The 17,464-nt window shown below is 41.5% G+C and overlaps 1 protein-coding gene across 1 annotated transcript; it reads left to right on the top strand.

The window, feature by feature from the left end:
• Positions 1 to 317: 317 nt before the first annotated feature.
• On the top strand, positions 318 to 2,746 carry LOC133830387 (U-box domain-containing protein 38-like). The gene has a single exon (XM_062260362.1). It carries the CDS (start codon positions 713 to 715, stop codon positions 2,378 to 2,380), a length of 1,668 nt encoding a protein of 555 aa, XP_062116346.1. The 5' UTR covers positions 318 to 712; the 3' UTR covers positions 2,381 to 2,746.
• The last annotated feature ends 14,718 nt before the right edge of the window (positions 2,747 to 17,464 follow it).

Below are 17,464 nucleotides of genomic sequence, written 5' to 3'. Positions count from 1 at the left end.
TTATTAATGATAAGTTTTTATTACAAATGTGAAATATTAATTACCTTAATAATTGGTATAAGTTATTGTCAATATATTTCATATACATAACAATTAATGTATCTCAAATAAAATTATTTTTAAATGTAATTTTCTGTACTTCTAGAAAAATTATACACTGAGAAAGAAAAAAAGGGTGGGTGTTGTCGCCAAGCGAGTTGGTACTCGCGTACTCGGTGTATAGAATAGTCAATTTGGACAATTTTCCAATTACGCAAAAAAAAGAAAATTTTATAATAAAATAAAAATAGGAACAAAGAAGAAAGAGAGAAAAAAAAATGTAAAAAAAAAAAATCATAGAAAAGATCATATTAAGAAAGTAAAAAAAAATCATTGAGAGAGACCCAATCCCTACTCTTCTTCCTTCTTCCTTCTTCCTTCTTCCTTCTTCCTCACCTCTGCTTCTCAGCTCGGAAAAAATCCAAATAACTCCTACTCAATTCTACTTACATCTTCATCTCCATCTTCTCCGCCATAGCCACACAAGAACTATTATTTTCATATTCTTTACTATAATTGCCTGCTTACCCTAAACTACCTTAGCTTCCCTCCTTCACTCTGGGCCAAAACCCATTTTCTCCATTTGACTAGTTCAACTTTGTTTATATACATGCCCATGTCTATTATAATACGGATTAGATATTGAAAGAATCTCTTTGAGCTTTGCTTTTGGATGATGGGGGGTAATGGTAAGCACAGGTGGAAGATCTCCTTCTATCGCTCCTCCTCTTCTAATTCGTCTCCCTCGACCTCGAAAATGGATATCAAGCCACCTCCTATGGATTTCGTCTGCCCCGTTTATGGTACTTTGATGGCTGACCCAGTTATCGTCTCCTCCGGTCAGACCTTCGAGCGGGCTACTGTACAAGTATGCAGAGATTTAGGGTTTTCGCCCAAGCTTGAAGATGGGTCTCGACCCGATTTCTCAACCGTGATTGCTAACAGGGCCATCAAGTCGACGATTGCTCATTGGTGCAACGATTCAGGTATGGAGCACCCGCGTCTGCCGGAGTACGAATCCGTCGAGAAGGTCGTTCGAGCTCTAATGGCGGCGGAGGAGGAGGAGAAGCTGAGCAGGTCGCGGAAACCGGACCTTAGGGTTTCGGAGCGGGAGCTGCTCCGCGGTGTGGCTGAACATCCGCCTGTGATATTCTCCCACGCGACGACTGAGTTGGGCCACCGAGTCAACCATTTCTACTCTAGCTCTTCGGAGGAATCGGTCGTCATTCCGGGTACGTCGAATCCGGGTACTCCTCTTCCCCTCACGACTAGACCTCTCTGCTACTCTTCCTCGTCTTCCTCTGAAATCGCAGAGCTTGATGCCCTAACCGGAATCCCCAATTCCAACGGCCCGGTTTCGGAGGAAGAAGAGAATTTGTTGAAGAAGCTCAAGAATCCCGAAGTCGTGGAGCAAGAAGAAGGCGTGATTTTGCTGAGAAAGATGACCAGAACAAAAGAGGAGCTTAGGGTTTCGCTCTGTACTCCTCGGCTTCTCGTAGCTCTGAAACCTTTGATTACTTCTAGGTACGCCGTTGTCCAAACAAACGCCATAGCTTCCTTAGTCAACCTCTCGCTCGAAAAGCCGAACAAGGTGTTGATCGTGCGGTCAGGATTCGTGCCATTCTTGATCGACGTCCTCAAAGGCGGCTCGAGCGAGTCGCAGGAGCACGCCGCTGGAGCTCTCTTTAGCTTGGCATTAGAAGACGAGAACAAAATGGCAATCGGCGTTCTCGGCGCTTTGCCGCCGCTTATGCACGCACTCGTCCGGTCTGAGAGCGAGCGGACTCGGCACGACTCAGCCCTAGCCTTGTACCACTTGACACTGGTTCAGAGCAACCGAGTCAAACTCGTGAAACTCAACACGGTCCCGACTCTATTGGCCTTAGCCCAAACCGGATCTTCCGCGAGCCGGGTCTTGCTGATTCTCTGCAACTTGGCGGCTTGTCCGGAGGGGAGGTCCTCCATGCTCGATGCCAATGCGGTGGAGTGCCTTGTTAGTATGCTTAGGAGGAATGAGTTGGACTCCGAGTCGACTCGCGAGAACTGCGTTGCAGCTCTGTTTGCACTGAGCCATGGAAGCATGAGGTTCAGAGGGTTGGCTAAGGAAGCCAGGGCTGTGGAGGTTTTGAGGGAGATCGAGGAGAGAGGGAGTGAGAGGGCTAGAGAGAAGGCTAAGAGGATGTTGCAGATGATGAGAGGGAGAGATGAAGGAGAAGATGAAGAAGGAGACTGGGAAGCGGCGCTTAACTCCGGCAGTGGACTCACTGGGTCAAGGTACCGAGTTGGGGTTGCCGGGAGGAATATGCATATGTTACATAGTGCAAACTCAACGACTTTTTAATTAATTTTTTTTTCTGTTTTCTTTTTTTATCTTTTTATCTTTCTGTAGGTTCAGTCTGTAAATTTTCTATTTCGGTCCTTAAAGGAAAGAAAGAAAAAAGTAGTAATTTTTTATGTTGTGTTGGGGGAATGATTTTGAGCTGACTCGGTACTGAGTTTAGTGACGAGTTTGGCAATTGGGTATTTTTGGGGTAGATATGGGTGTAATTATTTGGTGGGTTGGAGCATGTTCAATGGTGTTTTTGTTTGGTTTTATTTTTAACACTTATTTTGATTGTTTGTCGACAATGTGTGTTCAAAGTTTTTACTATGTAGAATAACATATGTAATTTAATTATGGTTTAATTAATGATTTCATTTCATTCAATTACAACAGCTGAGTTTACCTAAGCCAGTTGGCTAAAGACAATAACAGCTCTTCTACTTAAGACTTGGTCGTTTTTTTTTGCTGCTTTGTGTTTTTTCTGACTAGAATTCAGAATAAGAATGAAGAATTTTGAGAGGCTGGCTAATAAGTACTAATAATTGGACCATATGAGATATGGCTTTGATTTTTTTAGGTACTAATTAGTATTGACTTTCTTTTTTTGTTAATGAAAATCGGTGGGCACATAATAGAATAGGGTACTTTTCGTTTTACGTACGAGGGAAGTTATGGTGAAGTGCTTGTTTATAATAATAATAATAATGGATGTCGATAATTGTGTATAACTAATTTCAGATTAAAAAAAGTTGATTAAACCATGGGTGGGGTGGGGTATTATATTATGTTAATTGCCATGCATACAAGTGAAGTGATGAGTATAAATATAATTCTCCTTTAGTTTTTTTATTTTTCTTTGTGCAAAAGGTTAGAGGCAATTTAGTTTAGAGAGGAGTGCTTTTTCTATAGTAGGTTATAACCTAATTTTTTATGCACAATTTGGACAAAAGTAGATACTGATAAAGCTCTTCTTACCTTTAGGGTGTCACCTGAGTATCGTGAAGGATGTGATGACTTCAATTGCTTTAATTTTTTTTAATACTTAATATTTGTTCGTTATAAAATAAATAAATTCCTTATAATAATAAATTATAAATATATCTTCTATATAAAAAGTGTGTAAATAATATAATTTTAATGATTTTTTATTTTTTAATTAAGTTTAACAGAATATTTTTATATTTATCAATAGATTACAAATATGAATTAAATTTAAACTTAAATAAAATTAAATAAATATTTAATTAAACAAGTTAAAATACGACATTTTTCATAAATTTTACAATAATTATTATTTATAAATAATAAAATCATACATTTTATAATTTAAATAAAATTCAATTAAACATAATAAAATAGGGCACATAATTTAATTAAACAAACTTAAACAAAAATAAATAAATTAAAATAGGATATTTTAAGATAATTTATGATAATTTAAATAATTAAATCATATTTATTTAAAATAATAAATGCATACATATTATTTTTTTATTTTATAAATTTGCGTGATAATTTATTTTTTATGAAGTGAGTGAAGCTCTTTTTCTTCATCTAATTCACCATGAAGCAATATATTATAAACTAAAAATAGTTGATACATATATACTTCTATCTACACTATGATTTTTTCTATTATTATTTTATTTATATTATTAATTTTTTTTAAATATTATTGTATTTATATATATATGTTATATAATTATATAAATATATATATATGTCAATGTTGTGTTTGTTGTGTTTAAATGTCGTATATGTAAAAATTATTTATATAAATATTTATTCATATTATAAAACTATAATTTATTTTATTATATATATTTAAAAAATAATTAATTAATTTTTATTAAAATTATAAATAATATTTACAATTTTAAAATTAAACAATCTTACATTCCTTTTGACTAATATATATATATTTATACGAGAGGGAGAGATTTGACAATTGTTTTGAACAATTATTGTTGTGTTAAGATTGGATTGTATGGTACGTGGTTTGCATCAAAAAAGATAAATAAGTAAACGACAAATTATATAAATAAATAAATAATCATTATTATTATATAAACAAACGGGTCGAAGAAAAAAGTGTTGTAGTTTGGGTTTCTCTCCCCCGCTCACTCGTTAAGCCCAAACAACAGTTTACCATCTAGACCTTCAGTGGTCTAAAACATTGGTCTAAACTAACCCACTCTCCAAAGGTCAACATTTCTCTCGCCAAATACCGAGTTAACCAAAATATTTGCGTGGGCAGCCAATTTGGTGCTGAGTGTCCATTTTATCTATAAAATGTGTATGTTACACTGTCTACCTCTGTTCTGTTCCGTCATTGTAATCCACATGGTTAGCTTAGTTGTGTCATTTCTAGTGAAATTTATGATTGTTGTTGTATTAGACTTGTATCTATATAAACAATTATTGAAATTATCATTTTCTTTCAAAAAGAAAAATATTCACTTTTTCTATTAATATATAGTTTAAGGTTTATATAAACAATTAATGTGAAATACGTCTTATTCTCCAAATACCAAATTATTGTTATTAATATATAATTTAATGTTCATAGAAACAATTAATGATAAATACTCACACATACAGTACATGCCATCAATACAATCTAGCAATCTTATTTAAAAATATGAGAAAATATCAATTTTGTCCTTGTATTTTTCCTAAATACGCAATCGTTTTTTGTATTTTGTTAAATGATGATTCGAACACAGTATTTTATAATATGGATCAAAATAGTACCCTAAACTCGATTTTAATCAAAATATTTTCAAATATAACTTTCATTCTCAATTTCTCGACCACCTTCTCCTCTTCTCTAAACTATTGCATCACGAATGACACAAGAATTGATCTTTTAATTGAGAATATATTGATCAAAATCGGATCTAGGGTATTATTTTGATCCATTTTGTAAAACACAGGGTCCGAACTATTATTTACCAAAACACAAGAGTCAATTACGTATTCAGAAATTGACTTCTGGATCGGTGTTTACACTGAGTGGAGGAAATGTAGTCTGGAAAAGTAATAAACAAACTAGTATTGCATATTCTACCATGGAAGTTAAATACATAGCGACTTGTGAAACAGCTATGTAGGATCTATAATATTTTTGTCTAGATGCATGCTTCCTATTTTCATATACAAAATATAAAATAGAAAACACCAAAACATGTTCACATATGAATATTCATGTTTTACTTAAAATGGCAGAGAGTACTTACAAATTGCGTAGCGAAACAATATCTCATTCCTTTAAATTATCTATCTTTTGATCCTTTCTGAATGCAAGGAATTGTCAAGAGTCTAAACTACTTTGAACGATACCAAAATCCTTCCAAGCCTATCTTTAAAACAAGTCTAACCAAGGGTGGGGTGGGCAAGTTCTCAATACACGAGAAAAAATTTCAGAGGGAAAGGAAGAGAGTGATGGGCGACCAAGCAAGGAGATTCAAGTGTCTAGGTTTTCACTTACCCAAAAATGAAACAACACAGTTACTGAAAACCCTAGACATTGCATTCCTTATATAGGCAACTAAATGAGCTTTATTTCAATTAAATTAATTAAAATAATAAACAAACAAAAAAATCAAGAGCTTGGGTGCCTCAGACATCCATTTGGGCCCAATCCCATTGTCTTGAATTTAAATCACAATAGGGCCAAATTCAAAATATTTTATTTATTTATTTATATTTTAATTAATTAAATAAATAAATAGTTAAATCCTTATTCAAATTAACTAATTATAATTTTAAACTTGATTTAATATTATTTATTTATATTGACACCAATTTGTCAATGTTAATAAATTTGCCCAAAAGACTCTTTTATTCTAAAATTCTTAATACATGTGAATATCATTAAATTGACCTAGTCAATTTGATATTTATAATTAATAATTAAATCAATTGTTTGAGACTATTAAACTTAATTTTATAAGAGACGACATGGGGACCATGAATCTATGGATACAAGCTTCAAAAAATTCCCATGAGTTTATTTATCAAATAAACTATCTCACAATTTATTAATTTCTCGTGACTCCACTATAAATTTGGAATTGAACTCTTGAATTCATAGAATGATATTACTCGTATAAAGTTGTTATCCATTGTTATAGTCACTACCGTCAGTCAATTCTCTATTGATGACTTACTAATGAGTTGAGAGTAAATTACTGTTTTACTCCTCGTTAGTATTTTATCCTTAACTCCCTTTAAGTCTCTTATAAATGATAAATCAATGAACTTAATCACAGATATAAGTGCTCAGTCATTTAACCATTTGGACAAAGTTATTAAGAAAGTCATATTTTCACTTCTCATATAGAAGCTATAGATTTCATATCTATGATATACTCTCATTCAATTATACTAATGAACCTCCAAGATGTAAGTATAGGGTATGTCGTAGGATAAACTTTTAAGGAACAAATCAAAAGATTCACATAATATAATTAATAGAAATAGTATCACTTAGAATTTAGATCGACTTGACCTATGATCAACGTTATGACTCTAATTAGATTCGATAATAACGATACTTATTTATCTACCAATAATCAGTGTTGGTCCTAGTCCAATGTAACAAAATACATTCAATCATATTGTTTACCGAGTTTTTCGAAAACTAGAATTATGAAAGATAAGAAAGCTAAAAGAAAGGGTTTAAAGATAATCACGTAAGAGTTTTTACGTGGTTGGGGCGTTAAAGAGCCTTAGTCCACGAGCCTCTTGTATTAGAGTTTAGAAAGCTTTAGCAATGGATTTTTCTGCAAGTTTGAGCAGAGTAATTGCTTACCAGAGAAAAATTCCCCTCTCCACAATGCACAACTGGTCCTATTTATAGACAGTTGGGTGCACTGGGCTTGGGTCGGACTAATCCGGGCCCAATATGGTTATAATCATGATTTGCTCACTAACAGAGGCTTAATACAAATGATTCTATCAAATAAAATACACTAATCAGGACCCATTGGGCCACCTTGAGCCTATTCAAGCTTTTTGGCTGACAACAGTACGTTGCTTTAGACTGGTCCGCGTGGGCTACCAAGGGGATCCTGAGGACAGGATCTGTCAGAGTAGTGGTGCTACTATTCTGGATGACGACGTACATTCCGTATGTAACCTCTTCTGCAGGTTAGTCGAGAAACAAAACTCTGTGTTTCTCGGGCTGATGTCAGTATCGGGGACAGTTTATCCTGCCCAACCCGGGCACCTGGTCCGCGTTCATTTACCAAAATCCTGGTCCATTTACCAGGACCCTGGCTCGTTTACCAGTGCTCGGGTTCATCCGCTATCATCCCAGTCCATCACCCTTAATCGCATCCCAGATGATGCATTAGGGTTGGGTCCAGGAAGACAAATCGGGCCCACATCATGGTCCCAATTCCCTCGTGCGGGGGCGCCCAATGGACAATGCTAGGCTTGCTGGTAATTGGGCCACCAGGACTTATTCCTTCCCTGTCCATTGGGCTCGGTCTAGGCCTTCGATCTCTTTAAAATAGCCCATGGACACAGTGTGTCGTGCCACATGTCCGGGGGGAAAACAAGGATAACATTTACCCCCCAAGCCTTCGTTTATGCTTGCACAGTGGAGGTTTACTTCATTTTCCCGGATCAAATTCCAATATCCTGGTTTGTTCCCCAAGAGACGGGTCTGTTTCCATGGGGGGTCACTTGGTTAACCTCGCATGAAAAATGTTTGCGCCAATGTCGTTGATCAAATCCCAACAGCCCGGTTTGCTTCCCAGAAGGCGGGTTCATTTACTTAAGGCACGTTTGGGCGACCCCTGTCCTTTCAAACTCATCATGCTATACGTACGTGTTTCCGTATAATTGGTGTGTCTGTATTACTCGTGCCTAACATATTTGGCGAGAATCTCTCTATTATCGTGTTGATAGGCAGGTGTCAGCGTGATTTCTGAGACGTCCCGTCTATACTAGTGATGCTGATAAGGTAATTGAGTGATTTAATATTTCTGCTCCAACTAGGACCGTCGAATGAGGAAATTTCTGAAATTTCCTATTGTGGGCCGTTAGATCGGATGGACGCGGATCGCGAATTGGCGAATCCATGATCCGATACTCGATTGGGCTAATTAAAGCCCCTGCGTAATCCGGGACCGTTAGATGAGGGAATTCATCCTGAACCGTCGGATCAAGAATTGTGCTTTTGGCCCTATAAATACCCCCAGATTTTCATATGCAACTTTACACATTCTGAACAATCAGAGTTAAAAAAAAGAATCATTTTATGTTCGAGTTTGCCGATGAATTTCTCCGACGACTGCTCCATCTTTGTTGCTGTTTCTTTCCGACTCGTCCTTGTTCTGCACCATCGTCAAACAGTTCAGTCTTAGTTCAACCAGTAGACGAGCTTCTGTATCGCCTTCGTCTATTCAAAGGCGAGATCTTGCCGACCTTATCACCAGAAACACTACAACCTTCAGACCGAGTGCCTTACAGTAAGTTCCATGGTCTTTTATTTCTGTTCCTTTTTTTTTGTTTTATAGTACTACCTTCATGACCATAGGATTATTAGAGCCGGGACCACTGTATAGGGTGGTTCCGAGCACAATATAGTAGGTCTGTAGAACAGGTGGTCTAGGTCGTCCCAGATCTCTATGCGCGTTTTAGATTGATATGGGAAAATTGAGAAAAAAACCTTTCCTTCCTAGTTCCCAATCAAGATTCTTGGGATCTCTATTGATCCCAGATCTGGGTCTGGAGGGGACTTCTCCAAGCAGTTTTAGGAGAACCCTTGTACCTTAACCAATCTTTTTGGGTTCTAGTGCTAACTGCTTGGTTTCCTTGTTTCCTTAATTGTTCCCAGATCATCGATCATGAGCCGCGATGTCTCCCTTCATCCGAAGGAATTCGTACAATCGGGCCCCATCTTCCTGGAGGGGCATAAGCCTCCCACTGGTAACACATGGGAAATGGATGGGGAGAAAAATGAGTTCTGGAACTACCGGATGCTGGACGCTTTAGAGAAGCATTTGGGAATAGAATCGACTCCTGGGCTCTTCTACAATCGACTAGCCAGGAGGGAGGAGAAGGCCCACACCAGCGTGGGAGAATTCGAGGTCTGGAGCGTAGGCCATATTAATGCGGGAGCTAGCTCCTGCTTCAAGGCTACTTCGCGCGATTCCTTAAGTTTGTGGGAATCCGGTCGTTCCAACTCCTGCCCTACGCCTACAAGTTGCTCGCAGGGTGGCGCATTTTCTGTGCATCTAAGGAGATCCCGACGCCTACTACCGTGGAGGTGCTATACTTCTATAAGCTGGAGCCGCAACTTAACGTCAAAGACAAGACTCGGGACACCTTCTACAGATTGAAGCCCCACGGCAACTATCCGGCTCCTTATAGTTCCTGGAAGCACCCTCCGGATGTTAGGCACTACTGGTTCATGACATCCGGGTTTCTCCTCAAGAAGAACCCCATGTTGGTGTTGGACTTCCAGCACGTGGGTAAGTTGTTTTCTCCCTAACTCCTTTTGATTTTCCTTTTGTTTCATCTGTTCCTCATTCATGCTCCTGGAAAACAGGACCATATGGCCAAACTCTCCTCACCAAGTTGATTCAGGATCGGAAGAAGTATTATGCCAACCTGAGCATGGAGAAGCTGGATGTGGGTGACTACGTGAACAAGGAGAATTTACAACTGGTTGGGATGCTCACGGTCAACCAGACGATCGTGGCCCCTAGCTTCCGGGGGCTGTAGTGCGAGAAAGATATGACCCTAAGGGAGGAATTGGCCCTTGTCTATATCGAGGTAGTTGAGGCCGCGGCCCGTGCGGACGCAGCGAAAAAGAAAAAGGAGCAGGCTCGCCAAGCAGAGAGGGCCGCATCTGAGGAGCTGGATGCCCTCCTCTGGGAAAGGCACAACCACCTCGTGTGCCCCAGACGTCTCGCGAGCCACCTCGCCCTCACCTTGCCCTGCGCATTAGCCTCTCCATGGGCCTCGCGAGACCAGCGTCTCGCCCTCGCCTCGCCCCGCGCATCGGCCGCGCCATGGGCCTCGCGAGACCAGCGTCTCGCCCTCACCTCACCCCGTGCATCAGCTGTGCCATGGGCCTCACGAGAGATGCCCCCACCTCGGCTCGTCATATCCGTGCCACTAGGGGTCACGTACATAGTGGGCCTCGTTGGAGGGGCCTAATCTCTCCCCTTAAGATAGGTGCTAGTGACGGGGCACCACTCTTACTATGGGTCTAACAAGAGGTAAGATCAAGGACCTTTTTAACGCACCATTAAGAAGGAATTGGGGAAGCCTCATAGCGATTCATGCAAAGTCAGAAGAAATACTGAGCAACCGGACAAACTGAGGGGAGCTAAGGCATGGACACAAGGCCCATGCCCAACAACTAGTGGGAGTACTAGGAGAAGGGACATGGCCTGTATGTTTCTAACCAGATGTCAGAGTCGACACCACCAGCACCACTACGCCTGGCACCACTCATCTGATACTCGTACTAAATAAGTAGTGGAGACATCCCCACGGAATCTGACCATGTACTGGAACCAACACCACTACCCCTGAGACCACTCTCCTGAAAATGTACTTGTGTACCATTTGGTCCCCTGGACCACAATGTATCAGGAGCCCTTAGAGCCCACTATAAAAGGAACCCCACTTCCACATGAGAGGGGGTTGAAAAAAAAAACACTGTAGCACTACACCTTGAAAAAAAAATACGAGTTCATTTCACCATTTTCTTTCTGCAACTATTCTTTACGTTTCTGATTAGATCTTTGAAGTTTTTCATTGATAAGCTCTATATTTCAATTTTTCTAACTTAACTTGGTTGACAAGTTCTCACCGTCAACAGTTTGGCCCCGTCTGTGGGAAGAATAGACAGCAAGCCACTGTTCTTCTGCCGATTCTGATAAGAAAGAGATGTCGCGACGTTCGAAACAGTTGAGAGAGCCGCGCGAGGTGGAGGTCCATCTTGACGGAGATCAGCTAAAAGCCTCCATGAGGGAGCCTCCTCCACCTGCAAACGTGGAGGCCCCAAAGGAGCCTGTGGTTCACGGAGATGAAAGGGAGGCCTCGTCCCTGGTGGTCCAACCTGAGGAGGATCGTCCAAGGCCGGCGGCTGCCCCAGCAAGGGGTGCTGGTGAGTTCCTGCCTTGAAGGCCTCTGCAAGTGCCAAACCCCAGTCGGCAGGATCCAGGCCCATTGGCGCACCGGGCTGACAAGCACCCTCGGGTCCACTCCGTGAGCTCGAGTTCTAAGTCTCAATTCTACGAAGATGAGATACGAGAACTTCACCGCAAGAATCAGAGGCTAGAAACCACCCTGGAAACACATGCAAGAGGTGCTAAATGGCCTGTTGCAAGGGAGATCAAACGTGACACTCCCTAAGCAGAAAGAGAGAGGCCAGGAGGGGGTAGAAACCACCGTCCCAGTAGATGATGGAAGGACCTGACTCTCCACTAGTAACACCCCCCAGGCGAAGTAGCACGAACGTCTCGGACCATCGAAGCAGTCCTAGGGGCTAGAGCCGAAGACCAATGCTGCCCTTCGTAACGATGTCGAGGTCACCTCAAGGAGAACACCCTCAGATTTACGAGAAGAACTCAACAAAAAGAGGGTGGGTAAAAGGACCACACCCCCTATGGCGCCCCGGGAAGGCAAAGGGAAGGGGGATCCTAACCCATCCACGTTGAGAGACTCCTTGAACAAGAGGAGGCAAGACCTGGACACAGAAATGAGGAGCCTATGAAGCAAAATTATCACCGCCTCCGGAGGTCAAGCCTTTGAGGATGAGTTCGACCATGAGTCACCCTTCATCAAGGAGATCCAAGCCATCCGGCTCCCGGCTAACTTTAAGGAGCCCCATATGACCCCCTATGAAGGAAGCACAGATCTGAAATACCATCTGGATATTTAACGACCTGATGAAGCTGAGGGGAATTAGTAGCGGGGCCAGATGTCATTGCTTCGCTGTCACATTGAAAGGACCTGCGTACAAATGGTTCAACAGACTTAGACCGGGGTCCATCAAATCTTGGCAGCAGTTTTCCGATGAATTCCTCCAGCAACACCACGTCGTGCGAGACTACATGATGCCAGGCACCAGCCTCGCCAACGTGAAGCAAGGAGAAAATGAGAGTCTGAAGAGCTACATTCACAGGTTCAATATGGAGGCAGCTATAGTAGGGAGCTTGACCCCTAGAGAGCTGAAAATGGCCATCACAGCTGGAGTGTGCCCGGGAAGCAAGTTATGGGATAACATGCTCAAGAGGGAGGTCACAGACTTGGATGATTTCTACGAGCGAGCGCAAAAATATATTCGCGTGGAGGATGGTCACGAAAGCCTCAAAGCCGGGAAAGGTCAGTCGCCACCAAAACCTTCAATCCGAGAAATCCAAAGTGGTGCAAAGAAGAATAGGGTCTATGAGGGAACGAGATATGATCGACCTCGGAAGCATCAACTCTCTGATGAGCGCAGACAGGGCCCCTACACCTTTTATACTGACCTCACCCATGCGAGAGAACATATTTTCGTTACGAACGAAAACCAGGTCCCCTCCAGAAGGCCTCCGCCAATGAAAAAAGACCGGTCTAAAAGAGATGCATCAAGTATTGCCAGTATCATAAAGATATCGACCACACCACCGCGGAATGCAACCATTTGAAGGTGGAAATCGAGGAGCTCATCCGTAGGGGACATCTGGGCAGATATGTGTGCAAGGAGAGCCAAAGGCTAGAAGAAGGAGCATCCCCGCTGCGGGCGCGAGAGGTGGCCCCAGAAGTACAGGGAGAGGTCAGGACCAGGATTCGGGGACGAATCAAGGAAGGGGCGAGATAGATATGCCAGGGAGGCTAGACGAAGTCCATCACTGTGCGTCTTAAGTCTGGAGCAGCGCCCCCCGAAGAGTTTTAAGGGTGAAAATGACTCAATAACCTTCACCGAAGAAGACGTATACTTCCCCTATAATGACCCCCTAGTGCTGACTGTCCAGCTTGCTAACATGAGGGTGCATTGGGTCTTGGTGGATAACGGAAGCTCTGTGGACATCTTATAACGCCCAGCACTGGAGAAGATGGGCTAAATATCCGACACCTAAAGCCTTGCAATACTTCTTTGTATGGATTTACAGGAGATTCGATACTGCCCCTAGGGGCAATCGAGTTAGCCACCACTATGGGAGAATAGCCCAGACAAACCACCATAATGGCAAACTTTGTTGTGGTGGATTGTGCCTCAGCCTTCAATGCGGTATTAGGGAGACCTTCCCTAAGAGAATTAAAGGTGATAACTTCTGTATACCACTTAGCTATGAAATTCCCAACTCCCAGGGGAATAGCATGCATGAAAGGAGAGCAGAAGGAAGTGAGAGAATGCTATAACACATCCCTCTGCACAACCACAAAGCCATCAGCGCCTATGGCGATGGTTGTGCATGAAGGCGCGAACCCAAACAAATTGGACCCATGAATCACAGAAGAATCCAGAGCTAAACCGGTAGAGGAATTGGAGGAAGTAACAGTCATGAATGAGCCGTTGAGAAAGTTGAAGGTAGGGAAAAACCTTGTAGGTGACATGAAGGAGAAGCTAGTAGAGTTCTTAAAAGCCAACCTCGACGTATTCGTCTAGAGTCACGAGGATATGGTAGGGATAGACCCAGCGGTCATGTGCCACCATCTGAACATCGACCCGAAAGCAAGGTCGGTGAGGCAGAAAAGGAGAGCGATGGACCAAGAGAGATACACGGCCCTAAAAGAGGAGGTTGACAAGTTGAAGGCGAACGGGTTCGGCGAATGGGTTCGGTGAACGGGTTCATCTGAGAGGCATTTTACCCACTATGGGTATCAAACCTAGTGCTAGTCCCAAAGCCCAATGGAAAATGGAGGACTTGTGTGGATTTTACCAGCCTCAACAAGGTCTGCCCTAAGGACAACTTCCCGCTTCCTAGGATAGACCAGTTGGTAGACGCCACAGCGGGGCACGGGCTACTTAGCTTCATGGACGCATATTATGGGTATAACCAAATACCCATGAACCCTGCTGACGAAGAGCACACTTCGTTCGTAACGGACAAGGGGCTATATTGCTATAAAGTGATGCCCTTTGGTTTAAAAAACGCAGGTGTCACTTATCAAAGGTTGGTGAATAAAATGTTCGCAAATCAAATAGGAAGGAACATGGAAGTATACGTGGACGATATGCTAGTGAAGATAAAGAAGGCGGGGGAGCTCACCAGCAACCTCATGGAAATGTTCAACACCCTTCGAAGGTATAGAATGAAGCTGAATCCACTCAAATGCACCTTCGAAGTTTTGTCGGGAAAGTCCCTGGGTTTCATGGTGAATTCCCGAGGTATCAAGGCTAATCCTGAAAAAATCAAGGCCTTGCTGGAAATGAGCCCATCACGAAGCAAAAAAGAGGTTCAATGCTTAACAGGGAGAGTAGCAGCCCTCAATAGGTTCATCTCTAGGTCTACTGACAAATGCTTCCCTTTCTTCAACATCCTAAAAGGGAACAAAAAGTTCGCTTGGGATGATGAATGCCAGGATGCCTTCACCAAGCTAAAGGAACACCTTGGAAAGCCACCCCTTTTCGCCAAGCCAGAAAAAGGGGAGAAGTTGTATTTGTATCTAGCTGTATCAGAGCATGCCATAAGCACCGCCTTGGTCAAGGGGGAAAAGAAGCACCAGCAACCTGTGTACTATGTGAGTAAACGGTTGGTAGACGCAGAAACCCGGTACCCGGAAATAGAAAGTTAGCATATGCACTGATAGTGGCTTCTCGAAAGTTGAGGCCCTATTTTTATGCTCATGCGATTGAGGTGCTCACAAACACCCCATGCGTCAAGTCTTGCACAAGCCGGAGACTTCGGGAAGGTTGTTAAAATGGTCGATTGAATTAAGTCAGTTCGACATCACTTACACCCCAAGGACCTCAATCAACGGGCAGGTGCTTACAGACTTTATAGTCGAGTTTGCATACCGGCCCCAAGAGGAGGGGGAAATAGAGCAGAACGAACTGACGCATGAAGGGGAAAGGCACCCTGAAGAATGGAGCCTCCATGTAGATGGGGCGTCTAACGAAGGGGGAGTCGGTGCTGGCATAGTGATGATGGGACCTAAAGGGCACAAGATGTATTGTGCCTTGAGATTTGGATTCGAAGCTTCCAATAATGAGGCAGAATATGAGGCGTTGTTGGCCGGCCTGCGGCTAGCTAAGGAGTTAAAGGTATCCCACTTGCATGTCTTTAGTGACTCACAGCTGGTAATGTTTCAAGTGAAAGGCAAATACCAAGCTAGAGGTCCAAAAATGGCTGCATACCTCACCAAGGTGAAGGAGTATTTGGATCAGTTCGAAAAATACACGATAGAACAGATTCCTAGGGAGCAGAACACAAACGCCGATGCACTCGCGAAACTCACCTCCGCATGAGACGAAGACACGCTTGAGTCCATACCGGTCGAATATCTCCCCAAGCCAAGCATAGCAGAAGAAAGAATCAACATGGTCAAGAGCTCTGAGGAGTCATGGTTTGCACCCACTGGGAGGAACTTAAATGACGGGACCTTGCCTTTGGATAAAAAAGAGGCCCGCAAACTGATTTACAGAGCCGCCCAGTACACCCTAGTAGATGGAACCTTTTATAAGAGAGGCTTCTCTACCCCGCTCCTGCGGTGCGTAGATAAGGGAGAGGCATCAAAATTTTTACAAGAGATACACGAAGGAGAATGTGGAAACCATGCTGGGGGGCAGTCCACGGCAAAAAAGGCCATCCGCCAGGGGTATTATTGGCCTACCATGGAGAAGGACGCGAGCGACTTCGCGAGAAGGTGTGACAAGTGCCAGAGACATGCAAATTACCCCCGACAGTCACCAAATGAGCTGGTGAGCATGACCAGTCCATGGCCCTTCGCTGTGTTGGGGATTGACTGTTGGATTAGCATATACAGGATCTTTATCTATTTTCATGTATATATAATATTAAACAAATTAATACGAGATAGCCTAAAACATGTTTCTAAAATTGAATTCAAAGAGAAACAAATAATAGAATACTTACAGTATACGCAGCGGAATTAAAGAGTCCTTCCTTCAGTTTCTCAAACTCTTGTATCCTCTCTGTCGCAGAGTATTATCAAGAAACTGAACCGATCTTCTATTTTCTTCACAATCTTCCAATGTATCCTTAGAACCACCTAGACTAGTGTGGGCAATTCTCAACACATGAGGTAGATATAGAGAGAAGAAGAGAAAATAATAAAGTGGCTTAGAAAAGGACTTGTGTTTAGAGAGAATCTAAAACTATCAGAAAATCTGACTTGAGACTTATCAAACTTATGTTTTGACTTCTCTCTAAGCACTCCTTTTATAGACTCAATTAGGTCATTTAATTTAATTAAAAAATCAATAAATAACAACCATTTTGAAGCCCTAGGTCGAAATTATCATGGGCTATAGGCCCGTGAAATTTCCCATTTGATTATAAGCCCATTGGACTTAAAATCAAGGCATGTATTATTTTCTATTGATTTAATTAATTAAATAATTATTTAAATCCTTTATCAAATTAATTATTTATAATTTGAACCTTGATTTAAACTTATTTATTAATTTAGATACAAATTTATCTTAATTAATAAATCTGCCATAATTTCTCTTTTCTTCTCAAAATTACACACTTTGTGAAACTATCCAAAATTGACCTGGTCAACTTTGATAATTCTAATTGATGATTAAATCAATTAATTGAGACTATCTAGATGATTTTATCCAAAGTACAATGGGGACCATGGGCCTATGAAATCAAGCTCCAATAAGTTATCATAAATCTAACAAATAAATTTACTAACTTATTAATTCCTCGTGACTCCACTATAGACTTGGAATTGCACTCTTGAATTCATAGAACGCTCTATAACAAATATAGATACGCTATTAATTATCCATTGTTACAACCATAATTGTCACTCAATCCTCTATAGAGGGTCTACAATGAGATAGGACTAAAATACCGTTTTACCCCTCATTGTATTTTATCCTTAAAACACTAAGTTCCTTGTAAATGATATTTCAGTAAATTAATTTAATTACTGAAATGAGATCTCTAT

This window comes from Humulus lupulus, chromosome 4 (genome assembly GCF_963169125.1).
Source record: "Humulus lupulus chromosome 4, drHumLupu1.1, whole genome shotgun sequence".
NCBI classification, from domain to species: domain Eukaryota; kingdom Viridiplantae; phylum Streptophyta; class Magnoliopsida; order Rosales; family Cannabaceae; genus Humulus; species Humulus lupulus.
Note: the sequence above shows the minus strand (reverse complement) of the source record. Positions and strands in the feature narration are given on the sequence as shown.

Bases quoted from the DNA above. Each gene is read 5' to 3' on its own strand.
- LOC133830387 (XM_062260362.1), top strand. From the start codon at position 713: ATGATGGGGGGTAATGGTAAGCACAGGTGGAAGATCTCCTTCTATCGC.